We start from the raw sequence: 21,124 nt of genomic DNA, 5'->3' as shown, positions 1-21,124 counted from the left end.
AAACTTGGAGTTTCGCTTCTGCCTAGTTATTGCTGTTCAGAAGGACTAGGTAGTATGTCCTTAGCCCCAGGGCAAGAAGCAAGAAGGGGAAGGAGAGAGGGTGGGAGAAAGCCAGTGGGCAGAAGGCAGAATTGGTGACTTTTCTGCTAGGGTAGTGTCACCTTAAATGTAAGCCCGTATTACAATGATACAAGAAGTATGAGATACATTTTTATTTTTCATTTTAATTTTTTGTATTTTTCCAAAGATAGAAGCAGGGAGGCAGTCAGACAGACTCCCACATGTGCCCGGCCGGGATCCACCCAACATGCCCACCAGGGGGCAATGCTCTGCCCATCTGGGGCATTGCTACGTTATGGCTGGAGCCATTCTAGGGCCTGAGGCAGAGACCATGGAGCTATCCTCAGCGCCCGGGCCAACTTTGCTCCAATGGAGTCTTGGCTGCGGGAGGGGAAGAGAGAGACAGAGAGGAAGGAGAGGGGGAAGGGTGGAAAAGCAGATGGGTGCTTCTCCAGTGTGGCCCTGGCTGGGAATCTAACCTGGAACTTCTGCACTCTGGGCTGATGCTCTACCGTTGAGCCAACAGGCTGAGGCCAAGATACATTTTTATTGTAAAAAAAAAAAAAAAAATCCAAAAGATGGAATGCTACTTAGTGTAAAAATTTAATTTCCTTTCAAACCCATAGTCCCATTCTTACAGTTTGGTATATATTCTTTCAGACCTGGATATATCTATACTTATGTTTTCATAATTGGGAATATCTATTTTCATGTATGGGGAGGGAGTGGATGAATCATGGATTATACCCTTAGAAACTGGCCAGTAAACAAAATCGCAGGTTCTCTCCCTTCCTCCCTTTCTCATTTTTTCTTTTTCTTTCCATTGGTTGCCCATCCCAGTCCCCAGAGATGACTTCTGGGAGCAGCAGGTTCTTGTATCTTCTTCCAAACTTGATCCGGTATATTTTCTAGAAGTGTTCTGAGAATATACAGACACCCAGTCGATCCTCACGATTTGAAGATGCCGTACCTGCGAATTTGCCTGTTCACTGAGAACTATTCTTAACCCCCACGCCAGTACTCACGGAACTTCTGCGGCCGTTCGTGGACGCGTGTGGAGCAGCAGAAAATGTTAGCCATCTTGCCTGTGCGTTCCCAGCTGAGACGGAACGCGGCAGCTCTCGTTACCGAGAACAAGTCCTTTTCTCAGTCTGTTGAGTACCATGCTGTCCCGTCTTTCTACCTGTGGGTGGTTTTGCTGTTGAAAATGGCCCCCGATCATAGTGCTGCATTGCTGTCTAGTGGTCCCAAGTACAAGAAGCCTGTAGTGTGTGTGTTTTTTGGAGAAGATAGGTATGTTAGAAATGCTTCATTCAGGCGTGAGTTGTAGTAGTACTCTCAGCTCTGAGTTTTATGATAATGAATCAAGAATATATTACTCAGAAATACACAAAACAGAGTTTTGTACTGATCAGTTGTGATCCGAGACCCACAGGATCCTAACCCTGTATCTCCTTCTAGAACAGGGGTTGGGAACCTTTTTGGCTGAGAGAGCCATGAACGCCACATATTTTAAAATGTAATTCCATAAGAGCCATACAGCGACCCGTGTACGTTAAGCATTATCCAATAAAAATTTAGTGTTGTCCTGGAGGACAGCTGTGATTGGCTCCAACCACCTACAACCATGAACATGAGTGGTAGGAAATGAATGGATTGTAATACATGAGAATGTTTTATATTTTAACGTTAATATTTTTTTTATTAAGAGATGTCTGCGAGCCACATGCAGCCATCAAAAGAGCCACATCTGGCTCACGAGCCTTAGGTTCCCGACCCCCTATTCTAGAATGTGGTTCAGTATCCCCTAGCTCAGGGGTCCCCAAACTACAGACCACGGGCCACATGCGGTCCCCTTAGGCCATTTATCCGGCCCTCACAGCACTTCTGGAAGGGGCATCTCTTTCATTGGTGGTCAGTGAGAGGAGCATAGTTCCCATTGAAATACTGGTCAGTTTGTTGATTTAAATTTACTTGTTCTATTTTTTAAATATTATATTTGTTCCCGTTTTGTTTTTTACTTTAAAATAAGATATGTGCAGTGTGCATGGGGATTTGTTCATAGTTTTTTTTTTATAGTCCGGCCCTCCAACGGTCTGAGGGACAGTGAACTGGCCCCCTGTGTAAAAAGTTTGGGGACCCCTGCCCTAGCACCATATTGCATTGACTTAACCATGATTAGTGTGAATAACCGGAGTCCACTGTAGATCACCCGACTGGGTTCATACTGAAGGTTCTTTCTTCATAGGACACTAGGGAACACCTTCTCCATCAGTCTGTGTGGATTCACCTTCTTATATTGACGGCAGAGTGTTCCCTAATATAAACACTGCTGTCTATTTCATGATGCTTCTGTCGTTGGACGGTTAGCTTGACATCAGTTTTTTCACTGCTGTGCACGATAAAGCAACTGTCCTTTCCTCTGTATCTTTGCACACTTACGTGTGTATGTCTGTGAGATAAATTCCCAGGGGAGAAATTGTTTGGATCAAAGGATGTGTACTTTTCAGATTTTTTTTTCTTCAAAGTATAAATTAATTATTTTGTAGGAAATGCCCTATTACAGAACACTTTTCAGATTTTGGTAGCTAGCGCTCAACTGCTTCGCAATTAATAATAATTGCTTCGCTTTAGGTGTCGATAAAACTGATACTGAGGCCTGACCTGTGGTGTGACACAGTGGATAAAGCGTCGACCTGGAAATGCTGAGGTCGCCGATTCAAAACCCTGGGCTTGCCTGGTCAAGGCTCCTATGGGAGTTGATGCTTCCAGCTCCTCCCCCCCTTCTGTCTCTCCTCTGTCTCTCCCTCTCCTCTCTAAAATGAATAAATAAATAAATAAATAAATAAACAACCACAACAAAAAACTGATACTGAGGAGATACCTTTTGATTGAACTTAATTTGCAGGAGCCTTTGGAACCACGACTTCTACCTAAACAGCAACTATCAGAAGGAAAGTGTTCGATGTCCCTTCTCCACCCCCCCCCCACCACCACCAGTGTCCCTGGGTGGCTTTTCCTCTGTGCTCCCCGTGGGGAGTGCTTTTACGTCCTGCCATTCTGCCCTGCCCTGTCCGGGATGGATGTCCTGGCAAGCAGTGAGTTCCCAGACCAATTGCTTGGAAGGCTCCTAAAAGCCAGAAGTCATTAGCCACATCTTGTCGGGCAGGTACCAGTAAGCATCGTTGCCTGCCAGGTGCTTGTGCGACTCTAGGAGAGAGAGGCCCTTCTTTCTCCCAGTGAGCCACCTTCATGCCCTGCTTTGATCACCAGGCAACTATTGCTTCTGAGAAGCAGCTTTGGCAGCAGAGCAGTGGGGGCAGGATGGGGTCACCCGCTGGGAGATTTTGGAAACTTGAAAGCAGGTTTAATCGCTCCTGGAAGAAGGGATGAAGGATGGCGCTGCCTTCCTTCCCCAGGGAGGTTCAGCCCGCCAGCTGTCCAGGCTGCGGGTGCTTCAGGTGCCTCCGGGGCACTGATGGTCCGCAGCACCTGCAAAGAGGGTGGTTTTTCCAGGTGTCCTTTTCAGGGGTGTATTGCAGACAGAGCATGAGATTTACTTACAGGATTAAACCCAAATCTGCAAGGACATGTGGCTGCCCCCTTGCAGGAGATAATTTCGCAGCTCCTTGCGTCTCACGATAATTTCACCGCTCCTTGCGTCTCATGCAAGAGTGCCCGCCGGGAGGAAGACCACATTTCCTCCTGGCCACGGTTTCACGTCTCAGAAGTCAGAAGAGGACTGATGTTGGCTATGTGCACGGGATGTGACAGTTGTTGATGATTTTTTCTGAAAGCTGCCCCAGCATCGATGGGACGCCTTCTCATCGGTGGCATCTCAGTAGTGGCCACCCAGCCCAGGGCGGTCTGGAAAAAGGTAGTGTGGTTTGTCATGTGAGGGGCCACACTGCACAAATCCGGGCTCGGGGCTCCAGGCTTACAACGCAGTGAGCGAAGATGAGGTGATTTTCCAATTCCTGTTCCTGTCTCTGCAGACTGGCAGGCTTAGAGCTATTTTGGGGGGAGGGTTTTGTGTGAGTGAGTGCCTGTCAGACAGCTGGCTGGGCTGGAAACTCAGAAACTACAGTTTGTCTTAGCAAGTCTGCTGCCTGGACCTGTTTATCCAGGGCCTGGGGTTCTGGGCTCTGAGGATTTTGGGGGGTTGAGAGGATGGAGATTTTAACCTGCATGAGTTTATTGAACATGCCTTGTTCAGGAGCCCTTGACCCCACACAGGTAAATCATTGAAAAACATTTAGTTGACCTCTGCTATATGCCAGATGCCATGTTCAGCCCTGGGGACGTGGTGAATGGAAGGAATGTATGCAGTCTCTGTTGCTGAAGATGATTCCTTTCACACACATGTGCCTACTATGCGCTAAGCCTGGAGACAGTGGAGCACATCACAGACCAAGTCCCGGGTTAAAGAAACAGCCTTCAATCCAGGCATTGCCAGCAGATCTCTGCACCCACGCCAAGAATAAGCTAAATGCCCTTCTAAGAAAAACCCAACTGTCCTTCCTGCTGGGAGAACAGCCTGGCTCACATGGTGAGCGGGAAAATGACCGGGACGTTGACGTCAGGCACCCTGTCTGCTCTTCGTGCTGTATGCCGTGTGGCTGCGGGAGCGGGGTGTTTATGTTTATTTTCTTTTTTATTTGCTTTAACCTTGAACCCTATGTGTAGTGAATCCTTGTGTCCATTCTCCTGCTACTGCTGATGAGGAAGAAGACTCTAGAGTTCTTATTCATTAGGTCCTTTGATCCCCGGGAGAACTACCCGGGGTATATTCCAGGTAATACCTCGTCCTTGCCTCGCCTGTGGGCTCCACATGGTGGAGGTTTTACTCCCCAGATCACAGCAGCCTGCCCTCTGCCGGGCACCCACTGCCTGGTCCGCGCGGCTCGTGATAGTTTCAGCAAGGCAGCTTTCCCTGGTTTTAAAACCACCTTCAGACCTGAAGGAAATCTACCGGCCTCTGACACTCCTGGGTGGGGAGACGAGAGATTATTTTTATGGTCGTTGGGTTTGCCTGCATTTTCGGAATCGTCTTCAAGGAGCATGCCTCTCCCTGCCTCCTAAGCCTTCGTGTTAATTATACGCATTTCACTGTCTAGACAGGAAGTCTCTTCTTTGTCACTGACAGGTTGGGTTTCTGGAACTCTTCTAGGAAAGTCTGATACCTCCTGACCCGTGGGCACTAGTAAAACCGATTTATGCCAGGATAGTCTTGGGCTAGGGCAGACCCAAGTTCTGGAACCTTCTTTGGCAGTTTCTGTGCCAGTTGTGGCATCCAGGGTCCCATCAGTGGCATCTCTATCTTCTGAGAAGTTTAAACTGTTTCTCCTCAGTGGGAGAGTAATACTTATTTCGTGCAGAAAATGAGAATATAGAAAAAAAATATCATGAATAAAATAGAAATTAGTTGCAAACTCAGTACATTTTTTAACATAAATACTCAACATTTGAGGGTGGAGGACAGAGTCTGGCCCCTGTGATCCTGGGATGGCTCATATTTAATGTCTTTACATGCTAGGCAGTAGTCTGAGTTCTTTGCATGAATTGACTCATTTAATCTTCAAAACAATTCTAGGTCGTAGTCAGTATTATTTTCCCCAGTTTGACAGAGGAAGAAACTGAGGCCCAGTAGATAAGGTAATTAGGTAAATTAGGTAACTGGCCCCAGGGTCTGGCTGTACCAGGAAGTCCTGGGCCACCCATGGAGAGGTGGCTGGGCAAGCCCAGCTGCGCCTTCTGACACTCCAGCCTCCAGTCCAAGTCCCTCATCTGGAAGCAGCTCCCCTTCTAACCTCGATGGCAGGGGCCAAGATTGCTTCTCCTCCTCCTCCTCCCTGCTCCCAGCACCGATGGGAACAAAGGACCCAGGACTCATGATGCCCACGCCTTTGGCACTGCTCACGGCCCCTCCGGGCCTGGTGTGGAGCAGCCCTGCTGAGCTGGGCGTGCACACTGTGCACAGAAGTGACTCTCGTTACAGGAGACAACTCCGTTTCTCTACACAAAGCCTTTGCTCGACCTGGCTCCAGATGCCAGCTGTTTATGTGACAAGTGACCCCTGCCCCTACCTTTTTAGACAGTCAGTGAAAGTATGGGTCCCTTATAAAGCAGAGCCCAGAAGAGCCAGGCATGTGCCGGGGCCACCAAGTAAAGTCATTGTGTTGGTTGCTCCATCCTAAGTCAGGAAAGTCTGGCAGCCAGAAGGGAAGCCGGTGTGTGTGTGACCCAGCTGGCAGAGTGCCACCTCTGACCTGGGAGGCATTATTTACAGTTTCCTCTTTAAGAATGAAACGGCCTACAACTTCATCTCTAGCCTCTTATTTCCAAAATTATACTCAGGAATCAATTCAGCCTGTCAGAAATGGACACTCATTCATTCATTCATTCATTCATTCAATATCCCTCAGGGACTGCCCCGCCCCAGAGAAGGGGGATGCTGGACCAACAGAACAGGTCATGTCTGCAGCAGATGTTTAAGGGCAGAGTGGCAGGGACGCTCCTTGTTCCCCACCCTGTGGGTTCCCTCTTTCTCTGAAAACTGCCATAAAAACCCCCGCTAACATAGCTGGAGGGTTTGCTTGCTCTGTCTCTGGCTTTCTCTCTTTCCCACATCAGATCCTATCCAGAAACTGAGCTGTCAGTTGTGCCTGTGGCCATGATTGCTCAATTGGTCCTGAATTGAGCCGAGGTTTACAAGGCAGAGCTGGTCCTAGTGTTTGCTAAGGACCGAGCACCCTTCTCAACACACTGAGCCCCCATGTCATCCTCACCACAGTTCTTTCTACTGTTATTCACAGTGCCTGGGCCCCAGAGGTTGAGACTTGCCCCAGACTACACAGCTGGTGAGTGGCTGAGCATCCTGGAACCCAGGATGGTCATCCTAAGAGCTCTCTGCCTCTCTGTGCTGCATCCAAAAGTAAAACAGCCTTCCTGAGGGTGCTGTCCTGGCTTCTCCTTCAGATCGCTCAAAATGTCTCTCCTGGTTCCTTGAAAGGACACTTGTCTGCTGGACGTATGATCAGTGCCCCCTTTAGGGACGAGTAGAAAGCACCGAAAAGGTGCTTCTGATAACTACAAAAGGCGTCTGGTAACTACAAAAAGACGAGGGTTTTTAAATTTTTGTTTTTCTTAGATTTTATTTATTGTTTTAGAGCGAGGATATACAGAGAGAAAGTTAGGGGGAAACTTCGAAAGCATCAACTCGTAGTAGTTGCTTCTTGCAGGTGTCTTTCTTCAAAAAAGAAAAAGCTGGTTTGGGCAGAGTTGGGGTGGTCCTTTACTATTGAAAGTATACCAGTCGAGACTTACTCTTCAACGTCAATTCTGTTGTTGCAAGAAAAAACAAAGTTCTGTTGATCATACAGCCCCTTAGTGGACAGGCTCTGGGACTGAACGACCACATAGCTTGAGCAGAGGGGAAGGGAAGACGAAGACGAGTATTTGTGGAGCACGGGGTGGATTGATGGGGAGAGGCTGCAACGGTCCTGACCCTCTCATCCATGGGAATTCCTGCCCCCAGATAGATGTGCTCCCTGTGGAGACGCTGGGGTTTCAGGGCTCCCCGTGACATATCAGAGATTTCCTGCTTGTGGTTTAGAAAGCTCTGGACTTTTGGAGCCACTTATCTATTCACTGAAGAAAATAAATGCAACTTTTTAAGGATGCACTGTATGCCAGCTGCTGTGCTAACATGTGAAGGGGAGCTGTGATGTTCTACAAGGCAGATGTGGTCCCACCGCCGTGGAGCGGACAGCCAGGCTTCTTTCTCATCTTACTCTGTCCCGAATCAGCTAGCAAGGTGATTGCAAAGCTTCTGATGAAATGTGGAAAACACCCCAGCCTCCTGGGGTTGTTACCAGAGTGAACAGAGTGCCCTTGTGTAGGGCTTAACAAACAAGTCCACGGAGGCTTCCCCTCCCTGGGGGCTGCCCGGGGTTTCAGGTTCCGGCTAGGCAGTGGTGGCGCCTGGACTGCAGCCCCCCTGGTGTGGGGATTCTCTGCCTCTTCACTCGGGCACCTTACTTCTTCATTGATTGCTTTCTCATATATGCCTTGACCGGGGGGGGGGGGCTACAGGAGACCGAGTAACCCCTTGCTCAAGCCAGTGACCTTAGGCTCAAGCTGGTGAGCCTTGCTCAAACCAGATGAGTTCGTGCTTAAGCTGGCGACCTCGGGGTTTTGAACCTGGGACCTCCACATCCCAGTCCAACTTTCTATCTGCTGCGCCACTGCCTGCTCAGGCAGGATTCTCTGCCTCTTGCTAACCAGCTGTGCAAACTGGGGAAGTCCCACTCCTTGGGGAGGACCCATCTGGTAAAAGGCTTTGGACCTCACACTCCCCTTCACCTCCCTCCTCTGTGAACCTTGGAACCACCAGCAGGAGGGCGGAGTTCAAGGTCACAGTCCAGGGAAAGGAGGCCAAAGTCATTGTGGCACTTGCTCTGGGTGTCCAGCAGAGCCTGGCCAGTAGCTTTGCCTAGTTTTAAAGGCATTGCACTTTGTTTTAAAGGAAAGAATAGCCAGCTGTTGCTTTAAGAGCTGGTTCTCTTCAGAGTCATCTCTGAGCTTAGTTAGGTTTAGATCCTGATTGGGCAGCAGGTAGCCCTGATTGGGCACCTTGCTGGGCATGAAGGACTGTTGGGGTATCAACTGGAAGCAGCCTGTCTGGTAGAGAAAGCAGCACTGAGCCTGGGCATCAGAAATGCAACGACACTGGCTTTTTATTGAATCCTGTTCTGTGCTGCTTACCTTTTTGTTTAAGAAATTTTCTAAAGGCAGTGCAAAGGTGGATGATTGTTAGACTGGGCAATGCCTTCATGGGGGTCGATTTAACATTATTATTATTATTATTATTATTTTCTATATTTAAAATTTTCCGATTCAAAGCCTGTTTGTGTGTGTTTGTCTCATTTAAGCAATTCAAAGTATTGCTTCTCTTGGCCCTAATTCAGAAAAGTCCGGAATCCTGTTTGGTCTGAATAGGGTTTGATTGCTAGGACAGTAGATGGAAGAAGAAAACCAGTCTTTAGAACAGTCAATTCAGACAGACAGAAAGCAGAATGGTGGTTACCAGGGGGAGGGGAGGGGAAGAGGGGGAGTGCTTGTTTAATGGGTATACAGTTTCAGTTTTGCCAGATGAAAAGAGTTCTGGAGATTGGTTGCACAACCACCTGCATGTACTTAATGCCACTGAACTATGCAGTTAAAAATGGTTAAAAGCCAGTCTATACATGTCCCCCTCCTAGGCTTGCTGGATGGACAGGGTCTTGCCTCTATGGCCCAGTATATGGTTGAGTGTAAGTCACTGCAGTCAGCCTGCCAAGAATCACCCAGGCTCTCTCTGTACCTGCCCCTGGGGACAGTGTGAACAGTTGGTCAGCTGGGCGAGCAGAGGGTCTGAAAAGGTGTCATTTGCAGGTTTCATTATTACTGCCAGCCATCAACGCTAAGGGTTCACGTGGGTGTACCCGGCCTCCAAGACCCAGGGAAGCTTAGGATTTTTTTCTTATCTTAAAAGGATGTTGATAGAGCTCCCTGTGTTCGAATTTGGGGCAAAGTGAATATCCAAAAAGAAAAAGATGGATGGAGCCCTGGCTGGGTAGCTCAGTTGGTTAGAGCATTATCCCAATACACCAAGGTTGTGGGTTCAATCCCTGGTCAGGGCACATACAAGAATCAACCAGTGAATGCAAAAGTAAGCGAAACAACACATCAATGATTTTCTCTCTCTCCCTTCTTCTCTTTCTAAACTCCATAAATATAAAATAATTTTAAGACTTAAAAATATATAGATGGAATGATAAAATTGTTAAAAAATATCTTTTTCAACCCCAGTATAGGAATTTATCCAGGAGAAGATGGATCATCTGTGGATGTCAGACCATTGAAGGTTTTTGGGAAACTGGATATTCCTAGACTCTCAAAATGATACCTCACAGATTGCTTATTAATTTCACAGGAAAACGGTACCTTTAAAATGGAGAGATCTGGTGTCACCACTGTCACCCAGCGATCTACTGTAGCACCACTATTGCTGGAACAAACTAACATTCTATAATTCCTGATGTGATCCAGTGAGAAGCACAAAACATTACCTCTGTAGTTTTGCTGCCCCAGTTGTTTGATTATGAGGGAGCTACCAGACAGCCCAGAATTTTTTAACAAGACAACTGGCCTGGATTCATCCAAAGAATCAGTGTCACAAAAAAGAAAGAAAGAATGGGGCCCTGGCCGGTTGGCTCAGCGGTAGAGCGTTGGCCTGGCATGCGGGGGACCCGGGTTCGATTCCCGGCCAGGGCACATAGGAGAAGCGCCCATTTGCTTCTCCACCCCGCCCCCCTCCTTCCTCTCTGTCTCTCTCTTCCCCTCCCGCAGCCAAGGCTCCATTGGAGCAAAGATGGCCCGGGCGCTGGGGATGGCTCCTTGGCCTCTGCCCCAGGCACTAGAGTGGCTCTGGTTGCGGCAGAGCGACGCCCCCGAGGGGCAGAGCATCGCCCCCTGGTGGGCAGAGCATCCCACCCCTGGTGGGCGTGCCGGGTGGATCCCGGTCGGGCGCATGCGGGAGTCTGTCTGACTGTCTCTCCCCGTTTCCAGCTTCAGAAAAATAAAAAAATTTTAAAAAAAAGAAAGAAAGGGACTAAAGAGACCTGATAGGCACCATATGTGAGCCTTGTTGGATCCTGTCTCCTCAAAGGAAAAAAAAAAAAGGTTATAAAAGGTGTTTTGGGGACCTTTGTGGAAAGTCAAATATGGATTGAATATTAGAAAATATTGTTGCATGAATGCTGATCTTCCTAGGGTTGTTATTAGCATTATGATTATGTAGGAAAAAGACCTCAGGGACATAGATGCTGAAGTGTCTAGGGGTCATGTCACATCTGCACCTTAACTAGAAATGATCGGGCAGACCAATATTTACATCCGCACTTGTGCGCGCTCACACACCAAACCTGGGTCAAGCAATTAGTGAATCTGGGTGAAGGGTCATCTCAACTCACTCATCTTTTCTGTGGATTTGAAAATTTTCCAAATACATTGAACAAGCTCAAGAGAGGCCGTGGCTCTCGTCTGACTTGGAAAGACTCGGACTTCTGTCCTGCACGCCTCCCAGGGGGCCCGTCTGGAGACTTACAGGCATCTGTTGTCTGTGCCGTTCGTCTTGTCGATAAGGAGCAGGCAGCTGAGTGGCGCTGCTTGGTGGTGGCAGTGCTGGGGACAAAGGACTGGCTCTGCTCACGGTCATGGGAGGAGGGGAGGAAATGTCTGCCAGGCACGTGCAACAGCAGGAAACTCATAAAATCTTTCCTGGCTGTGAAATGCTTTGTGCTGGGGACTCGTCACTTTAAGCCGGGGGTGGCTGGCCAGCAGTGAAGAGATGGGCGGGGCGGGGGCTGTCCTCAGAGCCCTCTCTCTGAGTCTGGGGATATGAACAGAACCCACCGGGAGGACCAGTCACGTCCAGAACTCAGCACAGTGCCTGGCCCAGCACAAGGCTCCGTGCAGCAGTGCGTGCAGGGCACACAGCCCTTTCCATTCTGCGTGACCGTTTCTCCCAGGGCGTAGTCCTAGGTGGGAAATGAGAGGCCTGTGGATTTACTGCTTCTAGGTTCAGAGCCGACACACTGAGGATTCCCAACCCCCTCTGCCTGGCTCTGGCCTGGTCCCCAGGAAGCAGCAGGTGAATTCAGACTCCTCAGTAGTGTAGTCATGGCCCCTTCCATTTCAGGGTAATCCTCTGGGGCCTGGTGGTTGGGGGAAAAAGAAGATCTCTGAAAGGTTTGAAAGGCACCGAGGACAGGGAGGAAACTAATCTGATTGAGCACATCTGCTGGTCGGAATGAATTGCTGGCTGCCAGCAACGCCGCAGAAGGGTCTCAGTGCCAACCCCGCCCCCTGCACCACGCACGGTTCTGCCGAGACTGTGACCTTCACCGTGCCGCCTTCTGCTCCCGGGAAGAAACAGCTCCTCTCTATCGAGTGCCTGGCCCCGTTCAGGAAAACCTTGACAATTTTGCAAAAATATATACGTATATATTTTTTGTTTCTTTTCTTTTTAAATTGCACAAAGAATACATGATGGTGAGGAAAAGGTTCCAGGAATATAGATAATCAGGACAATTCAAATGGCCTAAAATTTCACTGTCCAGAGAGAACTGTTCCTTCAACTCAATAAATATTTATTGTGCACCTACTATGTGCCAAGGGCTGTGCTGGGACCTGGGGCATAGCCATAGTTCCTGTCCTCATGGGGCGTAGACTTGTTAATAACCTGTTAAAGATCAGGTGCTGGCCAGCAATATTAATACCTGATAGTAAACAAGCAATCTGAGTGTGAGAAGTGCCTTGGTGACAGCCAGTGGTCTCTGAACTGAGCTCTTGACAGGTGACAAGGTGGGTGAGAGGACCAGCACTCCCACTCCCACGTGGAGGAGGGCCGGAGTTCCATGAAGCTGCATCCTGTGCTTGCCGACGGGGGCTGTGGGGGACGAGGCAAGGCCCAGGATTTCAGCTGCGGAGAGGGCCTTCCCCCATGGGCAGCACTGGCCTTGCCGTCACCTGCCTGAGTTGTCCCTGCATGTGCGGCGAGGGAAAGTGTGCGTTTTGGCGGTGGTTCCTACCGGATCAAGCTCCCGTTGGGGATGGGGTTGGGGGCGGGGGGGGGGTAAGCTGCTTAAGAACCCGTGGACGGCTGTCTTCCCCTCACTCTGCTGTCCATTCCCACTCGCTCAGCGCCTCCCTGTCAAGGACCAGAGCTTCTGTCCCGCTGAGTGGGTGCTGTCCACTTAGTGGGAGTGTTCAGGCTCCCGAGAAGATGGACAGACGGGCTGCGCAGAGTCGGCGTTTCTCAGTGACATCTGTGGAGCCTTCCTGGGGACTGGGTCGTACCTGCGGTAGGGCAGCCTGCCGTGGTTACCTCCCTCCTTATCTCTCCTAAGGAGCGTGACAGTCGGGTGAGAACTGGGTCAGCAGCGCCGGCGGTTGTGCACAGGTGTGCGGACGCTTTGCTGCCTGTTTCCTTCACGGCCGCAGACATGTGCTCTGAGCACAGCTGCCTCTTCTGACACACGCCCAGCAGCTGCTCTGCCCCCAGTGAGGGTGGGCTGGGAGGCCACAGGTGACCAGAGCGAGGCCAGGACTCGGGGCTCACCGTCCCTGGGGACGATGGTCAGGGAAGGCCTCCAAGGGGCAGTGTCTCTGATTGTGGGTAAGGACGGGTGCTCCAGACAGAGGGGCTGTGTAGACGAGGCTGGTAGGCAAGCACGGTGCCTCCAGAGGATGGCAGTGACAGAAGTCCCTGCCAGCTGTGTGCGGTCTCTCGAGTGAGGGGGTGAGGCAGGGAGGTCCAATGCAGAGCCTCCCACAGTGGAGGCTGCCACTTTCCACCCACAGCCCCAGCCCCTTGACCCTCAACAGCCACGGGCTGCCTCTCTACCCTGAGGATGACCACCAGGGGTCGTCGATATGCGGATGCTTTGGTTCTGGTGACCGAGGCTCATGCTTTCTCAGCATTCCTCCTAGGGATAGGCCTCAGGTGTCCACAGTGGTAACATGCTTGATAAAAGTACTTGTTTAGCTTGACCAGGCGCTGGAGCAGTGGATAGAGTGTCGGACTGGGACGCGGAGGACCCAGTTTCGAGTCCCCGAGGTCACCAGCTTAAGCACGGGCTCATCTGGTTTGAGCAAGGTTCACCAGCTTGAGCCCAAGGTCACCGGCTTGAACAAGGGGTTACTTGGTCTGCTGAAGGCCCGCGGTCAAGGCACATATGAGAAAGCAATCAATGAACAACTAAGGTGCTGCAACAAAGAACTGATGCTTCTCATCCCTTTCCCCTCCTGTCTGTCTGTCCCTATCTGTTTCTCTCTGTCTCTGTCACACACACAAAAAAGACTCATTTGGGCTTTCTTTCCTTTCCTGTTTTCTCCCCCCTGCCAGTCTTTCCTAGGCCCCCTCCCACACTCTGTTTCTGAGAGCACCCAAATTACAAACCTGTGGATGGAACTTACGCTCAGTACTGAGGACGATGGGGAGCTCCTGAAGGGCTTTCCCACATCTGGGGGGACAGGGCCAGGGGGGCAGGCTGCTCTATCATCTGACCCTCTGAGCAGTCCTGGGGTTGAAGCCGTCATGACCAGACAGGAGAGCCCCCCTGGTCCGCAGGCCCTCGCCGCCGTTGCTAACTGCGCTTGCGAACCTCCTGTGTTCCCCGCACCGGCCTGACCATTCGGTAGGCGCTTTGTCATTGTATCTGATCGAAGCCTTATGAGGTCTGCGTTCCATCTGATTGATCAGAGAACTGAGGCACAGAGAGGGTGAGTTACCTGTGCACGATCACACAGGTGGATGTGATGGGTCGGGGACGCCAGCTCGGGCGTGACAGATCCAGCCTGCATGCGCGTACTCGCTCTGGACCCTCCCAGCACCATCCGGGCACATGAAGGTGGACCTTCACTAAATTCCTGGGTGCGGGTGAGCAGCGGCTTCCAGTAACCTTTGCTCCTCCCACAGGTAAATTTGAGGATAGGGAAGACCACGTACCCAAGCTGGAGCAGATAAACAGTACGAGGATCCTGAGCAGCCAGAACTTCACCCTCACCAAGAAGGAGCTGCTGAGCACGGAGCTGCTGCTGCTGGAGGCCTTCGGCTGGAACCTCTGCCTGCCCACGCCCGCCCACTTCCTGGACTACTACCTCCTGGCCTCCGGCAGCCAGAAGGACCAGCACTGCCACAGCTGGCCCGCCACCTGCCCCCGCAAGACCAAAGAGTGCCTCAAGGAGTACGCCCACTACTTCCTAGAGGTCACCCTGCAAGGTGGGGCCCAGTGTCAGGACCTGTCCCCCCTCCCCCACCCACCCAGGGGCTGGGATCGGGCGGCACCAAGAGGCATGCATGTCCAGCCAGGGAGTCCTTACCGACTGGAGCCCATCCGCTCAAATCACTCCCACTTTGCAAGGGATAAACAGGAAAGGAACAAGGATTCACCCAATCTGTTACCAATCATGTGTAAAAGAAACAGCAGCTAATTACAGGCCACTGGTATTCTACAAACTTATGGGTCAACCTGAGAATTTTTCTTATGCTAACCTGCAACATTGCAGATGATCTAAATAGGACAAATTTGCAGGTAGATCAGGCTGAAAGAGCCGTATTCATACAGATGAGTGGGGGAGGTGGTTATGTTCACACCTGCCTTAGCAATTAAGTTACCCTGTTTGGGGACTTGTGCTTGAATCTCACTCTTCCTAGCGTCTTAAAATCTAGGTATTAGGTAAAATACTGGGTCAGAAATCCAGTTGATAAAAACCACCCAGTAACCCACCACAAACCAAAATATCATGTGTAACAGTACCAGTGGTTGTGATACCAAGTCTAGACTCAGTGCTGACCATGTACCTGGCTCCTTATTTTAGTGCTTTGCATATAACTCATTTGAACCTCCCAACAATGTCATGTAAAAATAATTTCTGCTGTTGTCATTTTTCACTTGACAAATCCGTTTTCTCAATTGATGCTCAAGAGGTGAAGAAAAACTCACCCAGGGTCATTGCTAAAATTTGAACCTGAAGAGTCTGATTCTGTCACGGTGCCTGTAACCCTAAAACCATCCTGATTTCACGCTTTTAACAAGCATTGAAATCATCGAAAATCACGAACAATCTAAGACAGCATGACTGCACTGATAACCAAGCATCATTCGGGAAAATTGTGGGAATTCCAACAGTTTGCCTTTGTTTATTTATTTATTTATTTTTTACTTTTCCGAAGCTGGAAACGGGGAGGCAGTCAGAGAGACTCCCGCATGCGCCTGACCGGGATCCACCCGGCACGCCCACCAGGGGGTGATGCTCTGCCCATCCAGGGCGTCGCTCTGTCGCGACCAGAGCCACTCTAGCACCTGGGGCAGAGGCCAAGGAGCCATCCCCAGCGCCCGGGCCATCTTTGCTCCAATGAAGCCTTGGCTGCAGGAGGGGAAGAGAGAGACAGAGAGGAAGGAGTGGGGGGGTGGAGAAGCATATGAGCGCTTCTCCTGTGTGCCCTGGCCGGGAATCGAACCCGGGGCTCCTGCACGCCAGGCCTATGCTCTACCACTGAGCCAACCGGCCAGGGCCAGTTTGCCTTTGCACATAAGTCATACCGGCTTTGCCACGTTGCAAGGTATCTTGGCGGGACGTTAAGCTTCCTTATATCATTTCCTAGTTGTAGACATAAGCCAAGGAATCACATTGTACACCTTATTCGTAATTTTTATTTGTCGATTGTACTTCAGTAAAGCTGAGGTTGGGGGGATGATTCCTCAGTAAATGTAAGTCAAGTGCCAGTTCTAGTTATGAATATCAAACAGCTATAGTCATTCAGGCATACATTTGTTTATTCAACAGACTTTTATTGTGTGCCTCCTTTGGTCCAGGCTTTGTTGCTATCAATAAGTAGCCTTTGAAATGGCATATCATCCGCCCCTGACAACCAAAGAAAGGACAAAGGTTTATGGGCCTGTTGGAGCCCATCAGCAAGCCCCTTGATGCCCCCAGAAGCCATGGGCACCATATTTTGAAAATCACTGCTCGAGACTGACATCAGAAATCCCTGAGAGCCAAGGTGTTTTAAGACTCAAGAACCTCATGCTGTTTCCACTTTTTCATGGTGCGTGTGTGTATGTGTGTGTGTGTGAGTGTGTGGTACAGCTGTGAACAGCCTCAAACCCCATCATTTCTCTACCGACTTTAGGAAGCATAAGGCAGATGGCACCACTACCACCACCACCACCACTGAGGAGCCTCCAGGTGAGGCTTGATGATGCTGATTTCCTCTGGTTCTCTTTCAGATCCTATTTTCTACAAGTTCCAGCCCTCTGTGGTCGCTGCGGCCTGCATCGGGGCCTCTAGAATCTGCCTTCAGCTTTCTCCCTACTGGACCAGAGACCTGCAGAGGATCTCCAACTACTCCCTGGAACATCTCAGCACCTGCATCGAAATCCTGCTGATGTAAGCTCCTCTCCGGTCCTCCGGTGTTTCTGAAATATTGAGGTTCCACCTGTCTTGGGGCCCAATTAAGGCGATTTCCTGAAGTCGGAGGTTTTTGGTGGGTCCCCCGGCTAGTGTCTCATGTATGTGGGCCATGGTAACTCCTGATAGAACTGGGGTTTGGGGGGTTAGTCCTTCCTATTTTGGGTAGCTTCGGGTTTGCAGTTTTCTGGTCGGTGAGTAAGGGAGAAGAGGGGTTGTGTGTACACCCTTCTGCATGTCCGTGCTCTCTGGTCTATGTCCTAGTAGTATATCGATCAGTCTTATGGATGATCACATTGAGGGACTCTCATTATAAGCTGTTTTCTCAGATGTGGCCACAAAGCTGACCTCTTAGCCAGCTAAGTCCGGAGCAGCTTAATGTAAGAGGCCACAGCCTCCTTGCAAAGATCCCTAGGAATCTCGGGGGGAAAACGTTCAGTGTGTCAGAAAAGATGCTTGAAGGCGCCGTAGACCCAACACCATGGAACAGAGGTGAAGGAGCTCAGTGGTGACCTCGGGGAGGAGGACACACAGGACAGAACGATCCTACCTGGCTGCACCCAGTCCTCCTTCCACAGGACAGGTGGCAGCATCTCCGAGTTGTTACAGGATGTGCACAGGTCCCTACAGCGCCACCTCTTGGCCGAGATGCCCTTGTCTCATTTCTCTGAAACATCAGTCCTGCTTCCTGGGCCTTGTTATAAAACCTGTGCCTTTTAGAAAGTTCCCAAAGCCAGAGAACACAGTCTGGCCTGAGTGCTGACAGGGGCCCCTGGCTTCTTAGCCCCCAGCCCTGCCTCTTCATGGTGGTCACCCTGGAATAGCCCCCTTCTCAGACCTGCTGCAGCCTCCATTGGCTCCTTTCTTATGTTCTCCTTCATGGAGGGAGAAACTTGGGCCCTGTGGACGACTTGCTTGGAATCTGCTAACTCAGGGGTGACCCCGCTGGGACGGAGCCCCTGGGAGTGCCTTGGAGGCAGGAGCTCTGCCCCTCGGGTTCTGGGCCTGGTGTGGGGGTGCAGTGGGGAAGGCAGGTACCGACGGGGTCCTCCCTGCGGGAGCTCACACGTGGCGCGGTGAGGGGCCGGACAGTAGGTAGCTTGGGAGTCATTGCCCGGGGTGTTGACTATGGGGTGGGGCAGGGCAGAGGCACGGGACAGCTAGGCTGGTCTTGAGAGGTCAGAAGAGGTTTTTATAGGGTGTAGATCCTAGCTGAGGGCTGAGGTTGGTCCGACAATAACTGAGGCAAGGCGGGAGGCAGGGAGCACAGGCTGGGCGAGGTCTGGCGGGAGCAGCACACGGATCCCGCAGAGCAGGGCAGGTCGAGGGGCCCTCAGGTTCACCTCTGAGTCTCACCCAGGCCCTTCCCTTTCAGAGCTTATGACAGTGTCCTCAAGGATGCAGTTGCAGTCAAGAGCCAGGCCTTGGTGATGGTACCTGGCACCCCCCCGACTGCCACCCATATGCTGTTCCAGCCACCTGCCTACCCCGCCCTCGGCCAGCCCACGCCGGTGGCCCTGGCGCAGGTCCAGACCCCCGGGCAGGACCTGTGTTTGGCCTATCGGGACTCACTGCAGGCCCACTGTTCAGGAAGCCTGCTCTCGGGGGGCACTGGCTCGTCCCTCCATGCCCCGTACCCTTCCCTGCAGCCTCTGGACGTGTGCCCCGTGCCCCTCCCCGCATCCCTCAGCATGCAGATGGCCGTCGCCGCAGAGCCCAGGCACTGCCTCGCCACCACCTACAGAAGCAGCTACTTCAGCGGGAGCCCCGCGTTCCCCACAGGCTGTTTTGATAGATAGGGCCCGTCGGCCCACCCAGGGAGGCCTTGGAGACCCTGGCGGAGGAAGAGGACGGGGACACTGACGAGGGAGTTCAGCAGAGCAAGGCGGCTGGGTGGCCATTTCCTGCAGGACCTCGTTGCCCTTGATTGGAGAGGGTCTGTGCTCTTTTTAAATAAAACGGACTCCGAGCAAAAACAATCAATGAGATACCTCACCCGAGAGCATTCCCCTGGAAAACGTCTTCCACGTGTGCCTGGGGTGCAGGGATGGCTCGGTGGCCATCTCCGGGAGCAGGAGCCCAGAGACGGGAGAAACACCTGGTACGAGGCCAGAGGACTGGGAGCTGGGTGCAGACACCAGTCCGCGAGCATGCCCGGTGTTTAGCATCCAAGACTCCTGTATACACCACCGACGAGAGAGAGAGAGAGACACCTGAGCATCTGCTTTCTGGGGCACGGTGGGCGGCCGTCTGACCTTTAATGTCGATCCTAAAACCTTATTCGCCCTTTTAAACCTTTCACATGCTGCTGCTTTCCGAAGTGACCTAGCTTTCTGTCCAGTAAGAAGTCTTGTTTACATACTGTATCAGGGATTTTTGTGATACTTGAAAAATTCCTTAGGAGAAAGACAATGTTGATGGCCACACTGCCTGTCCCATGTGCACAGGCTGTAGGGCTGTAGGTTTTTCCCTGGCTTGTGACTGACCCGCAGGTGACAGCAGAACTCCCTTTTCAAAAGCGTATGGATGGGGAGAACCACTTTCCAGTCTCTCGGTTCCAGAAGATTCCATACTTTGGATGCTGTGTTCACCTGTAGAACTTGGGTAACTTCCCGGAAGTAAAAGGTTGTTGAAAGGTAGACGAAGGTTTCAAAACCCAACCATCCTCACCTCCCTCTACCTGCTTCTGGTGGGTGAGGTTCAACCCAGCCTCGGCTCGGAGTTTGGCTGATAGCAAAGGGTGATGATGTGGAATGTGTGCTTCATGCCAGCTAGATTTGGGGGAGGGGGGCGGTGAACATGACACCACCAGTGACAGGCACGCGATCGGTTGGATCGAAAGCCAGAATTCGGGTATCTGCAGTAAGGAGGCTCTCAGGACCACTCTGCTGGCCACGTGCAATATGTTTTTATTCCGACTCGCAGCTCGTGCTCAGCACAGTGTTTTTGTTTTGTTTGTTTGTTCATTTGTTTGTTTTGGTTGAGTGGGGGGGAGGGACGTGTTCACCCAGGAGAACTGGGAGGTGCATAGAACCACAAAAGTGCAAGTGCTTGTTTGTTTGTTTTTTAAGAACCCTCATTGGTTTTGTTGACTCAACCTGCCCGTCCGAGAGACTGGCAGACGGCTGCCAGGACGGCAGCAGCGCGCTGCCAAGTCGGGTCCGAAGGCGACGGTCCGAGCGTGAGGAAGCCACCGCGTGGAAGGCGCAGCAAGAAGAGACTGGACGTGGGTCTGGCGCTGCCACTCTGTCACACGCACATAGGACACCGCACGTTCGTTTGTTTTTCTCTCTCTCTCTCTCTCTCTCTCTTTTTTTTTCCTTTGCCAACATCCTATTTATGTGCAGCCGGTTTGGATTCCAAGTTATCGTGTCTGTTGATTCTGCGGCTGGAGGCTTGTAAGGGGCCCCCAGAAAAAGGTGTCCACAATAAATACATCACCTACTCTGGGTCTCCCGAGTTCTCTTCCTAGTCTTCTTTCAGCCACCTGCACCCCACTCCCCTCCGCATGGGCCCCGAGGGTGTCTTGCTCCTGTGGAGAGGGTGTCGGGGAATGGGTGGCGGCAGAACTGGCTCCTGTGGAGCTGGGCCTCCCTGGGGACACGGGCAGCTGGAGTGAGAGAGGCTCCATCTCGGCTCTGCCACTGAATCAGTCAGGGTTCTCCCGACAGACAGAGTCCATTATAAATACAGCAGAAGAGATTTATTCTCAGGGACTGGCTCAACCTTACAGATGCCTGGGTTAGGGTCAGAGTCAGGGTTGTGCCTCCTCCCGTCCTCCAGGATCAGAGTCCGTCTCTCCAAAGCCATCTGCCCTCACATCTCGGTTCTCTTCTCCTTCGTTCCTGTGGTTCTCAGCAGGGCTCATTTTCTGCTCCCCAGGGGACGCGTGGCAATGTCTGGAGATATTTTTGGTTGTCACAATGGGAGGAGGAGCTTGGCTGGCATTTAGCAAGTGGAAGCCAAGGATGCTGCTTGCTCACCATCTTAACAATGCACAGGAGGAGCCTCCACGATACAGAATTGTCTGACCCAGCCCCCGGCT

General features: G+C 51.3%; 1 protein-coding gene across 1 annotated transcript in view; it reads left to right on the top strand.

Annotated features, from left to right (window-relative positions):
* The window catches only part of CCNJL (cyclin J like), a 53,553-nt gene extending 33,097 nt beyond the window's left edge, over positions 1–20,456 (top strand). The window contains exons 5-7 of the mRNA XM_066277478.1: positions 14,585–14,887; positions 16,899–17,058; positions 18,455–20,456. Of these exons, the coding sequence (XP_066133575.1) occupies positions 14,585–14,887; positions 16,899–17,058; positions 18,455–18,878 (887 nt within the window). The 3' untranslated portion in view covers positions 18,879–20,456. The remainder of the gene's footprint in view (positions 1–14,584; positions 14,888–16,898; positions 17,059–18,454) is intronic.
* Positions 20,457–21,124: the final 668 nt, after the last annotated feature.

Source organism: Saccopteryx bilineata, chromosome 4 (genome assembly GCF_036850765.1).
Source record: "Saccopteryx bilineata isolate mSacBil1 chromosome 4, mSacBil1_pri_phased_curated, whole genome shotgun sequence".
Lineage (NCBI taxonomy): Eukaryota > Metazoa > Chordata > Mammalia > Chiroptera > Emballonuridae > Saccopteryx > Saccopteryx bilineata.
The sequence above is the reverse complement of the archived record's forward strand: the minus strand, read 5'-3'. Positions and strand labels throughout refer to the sequence as shown.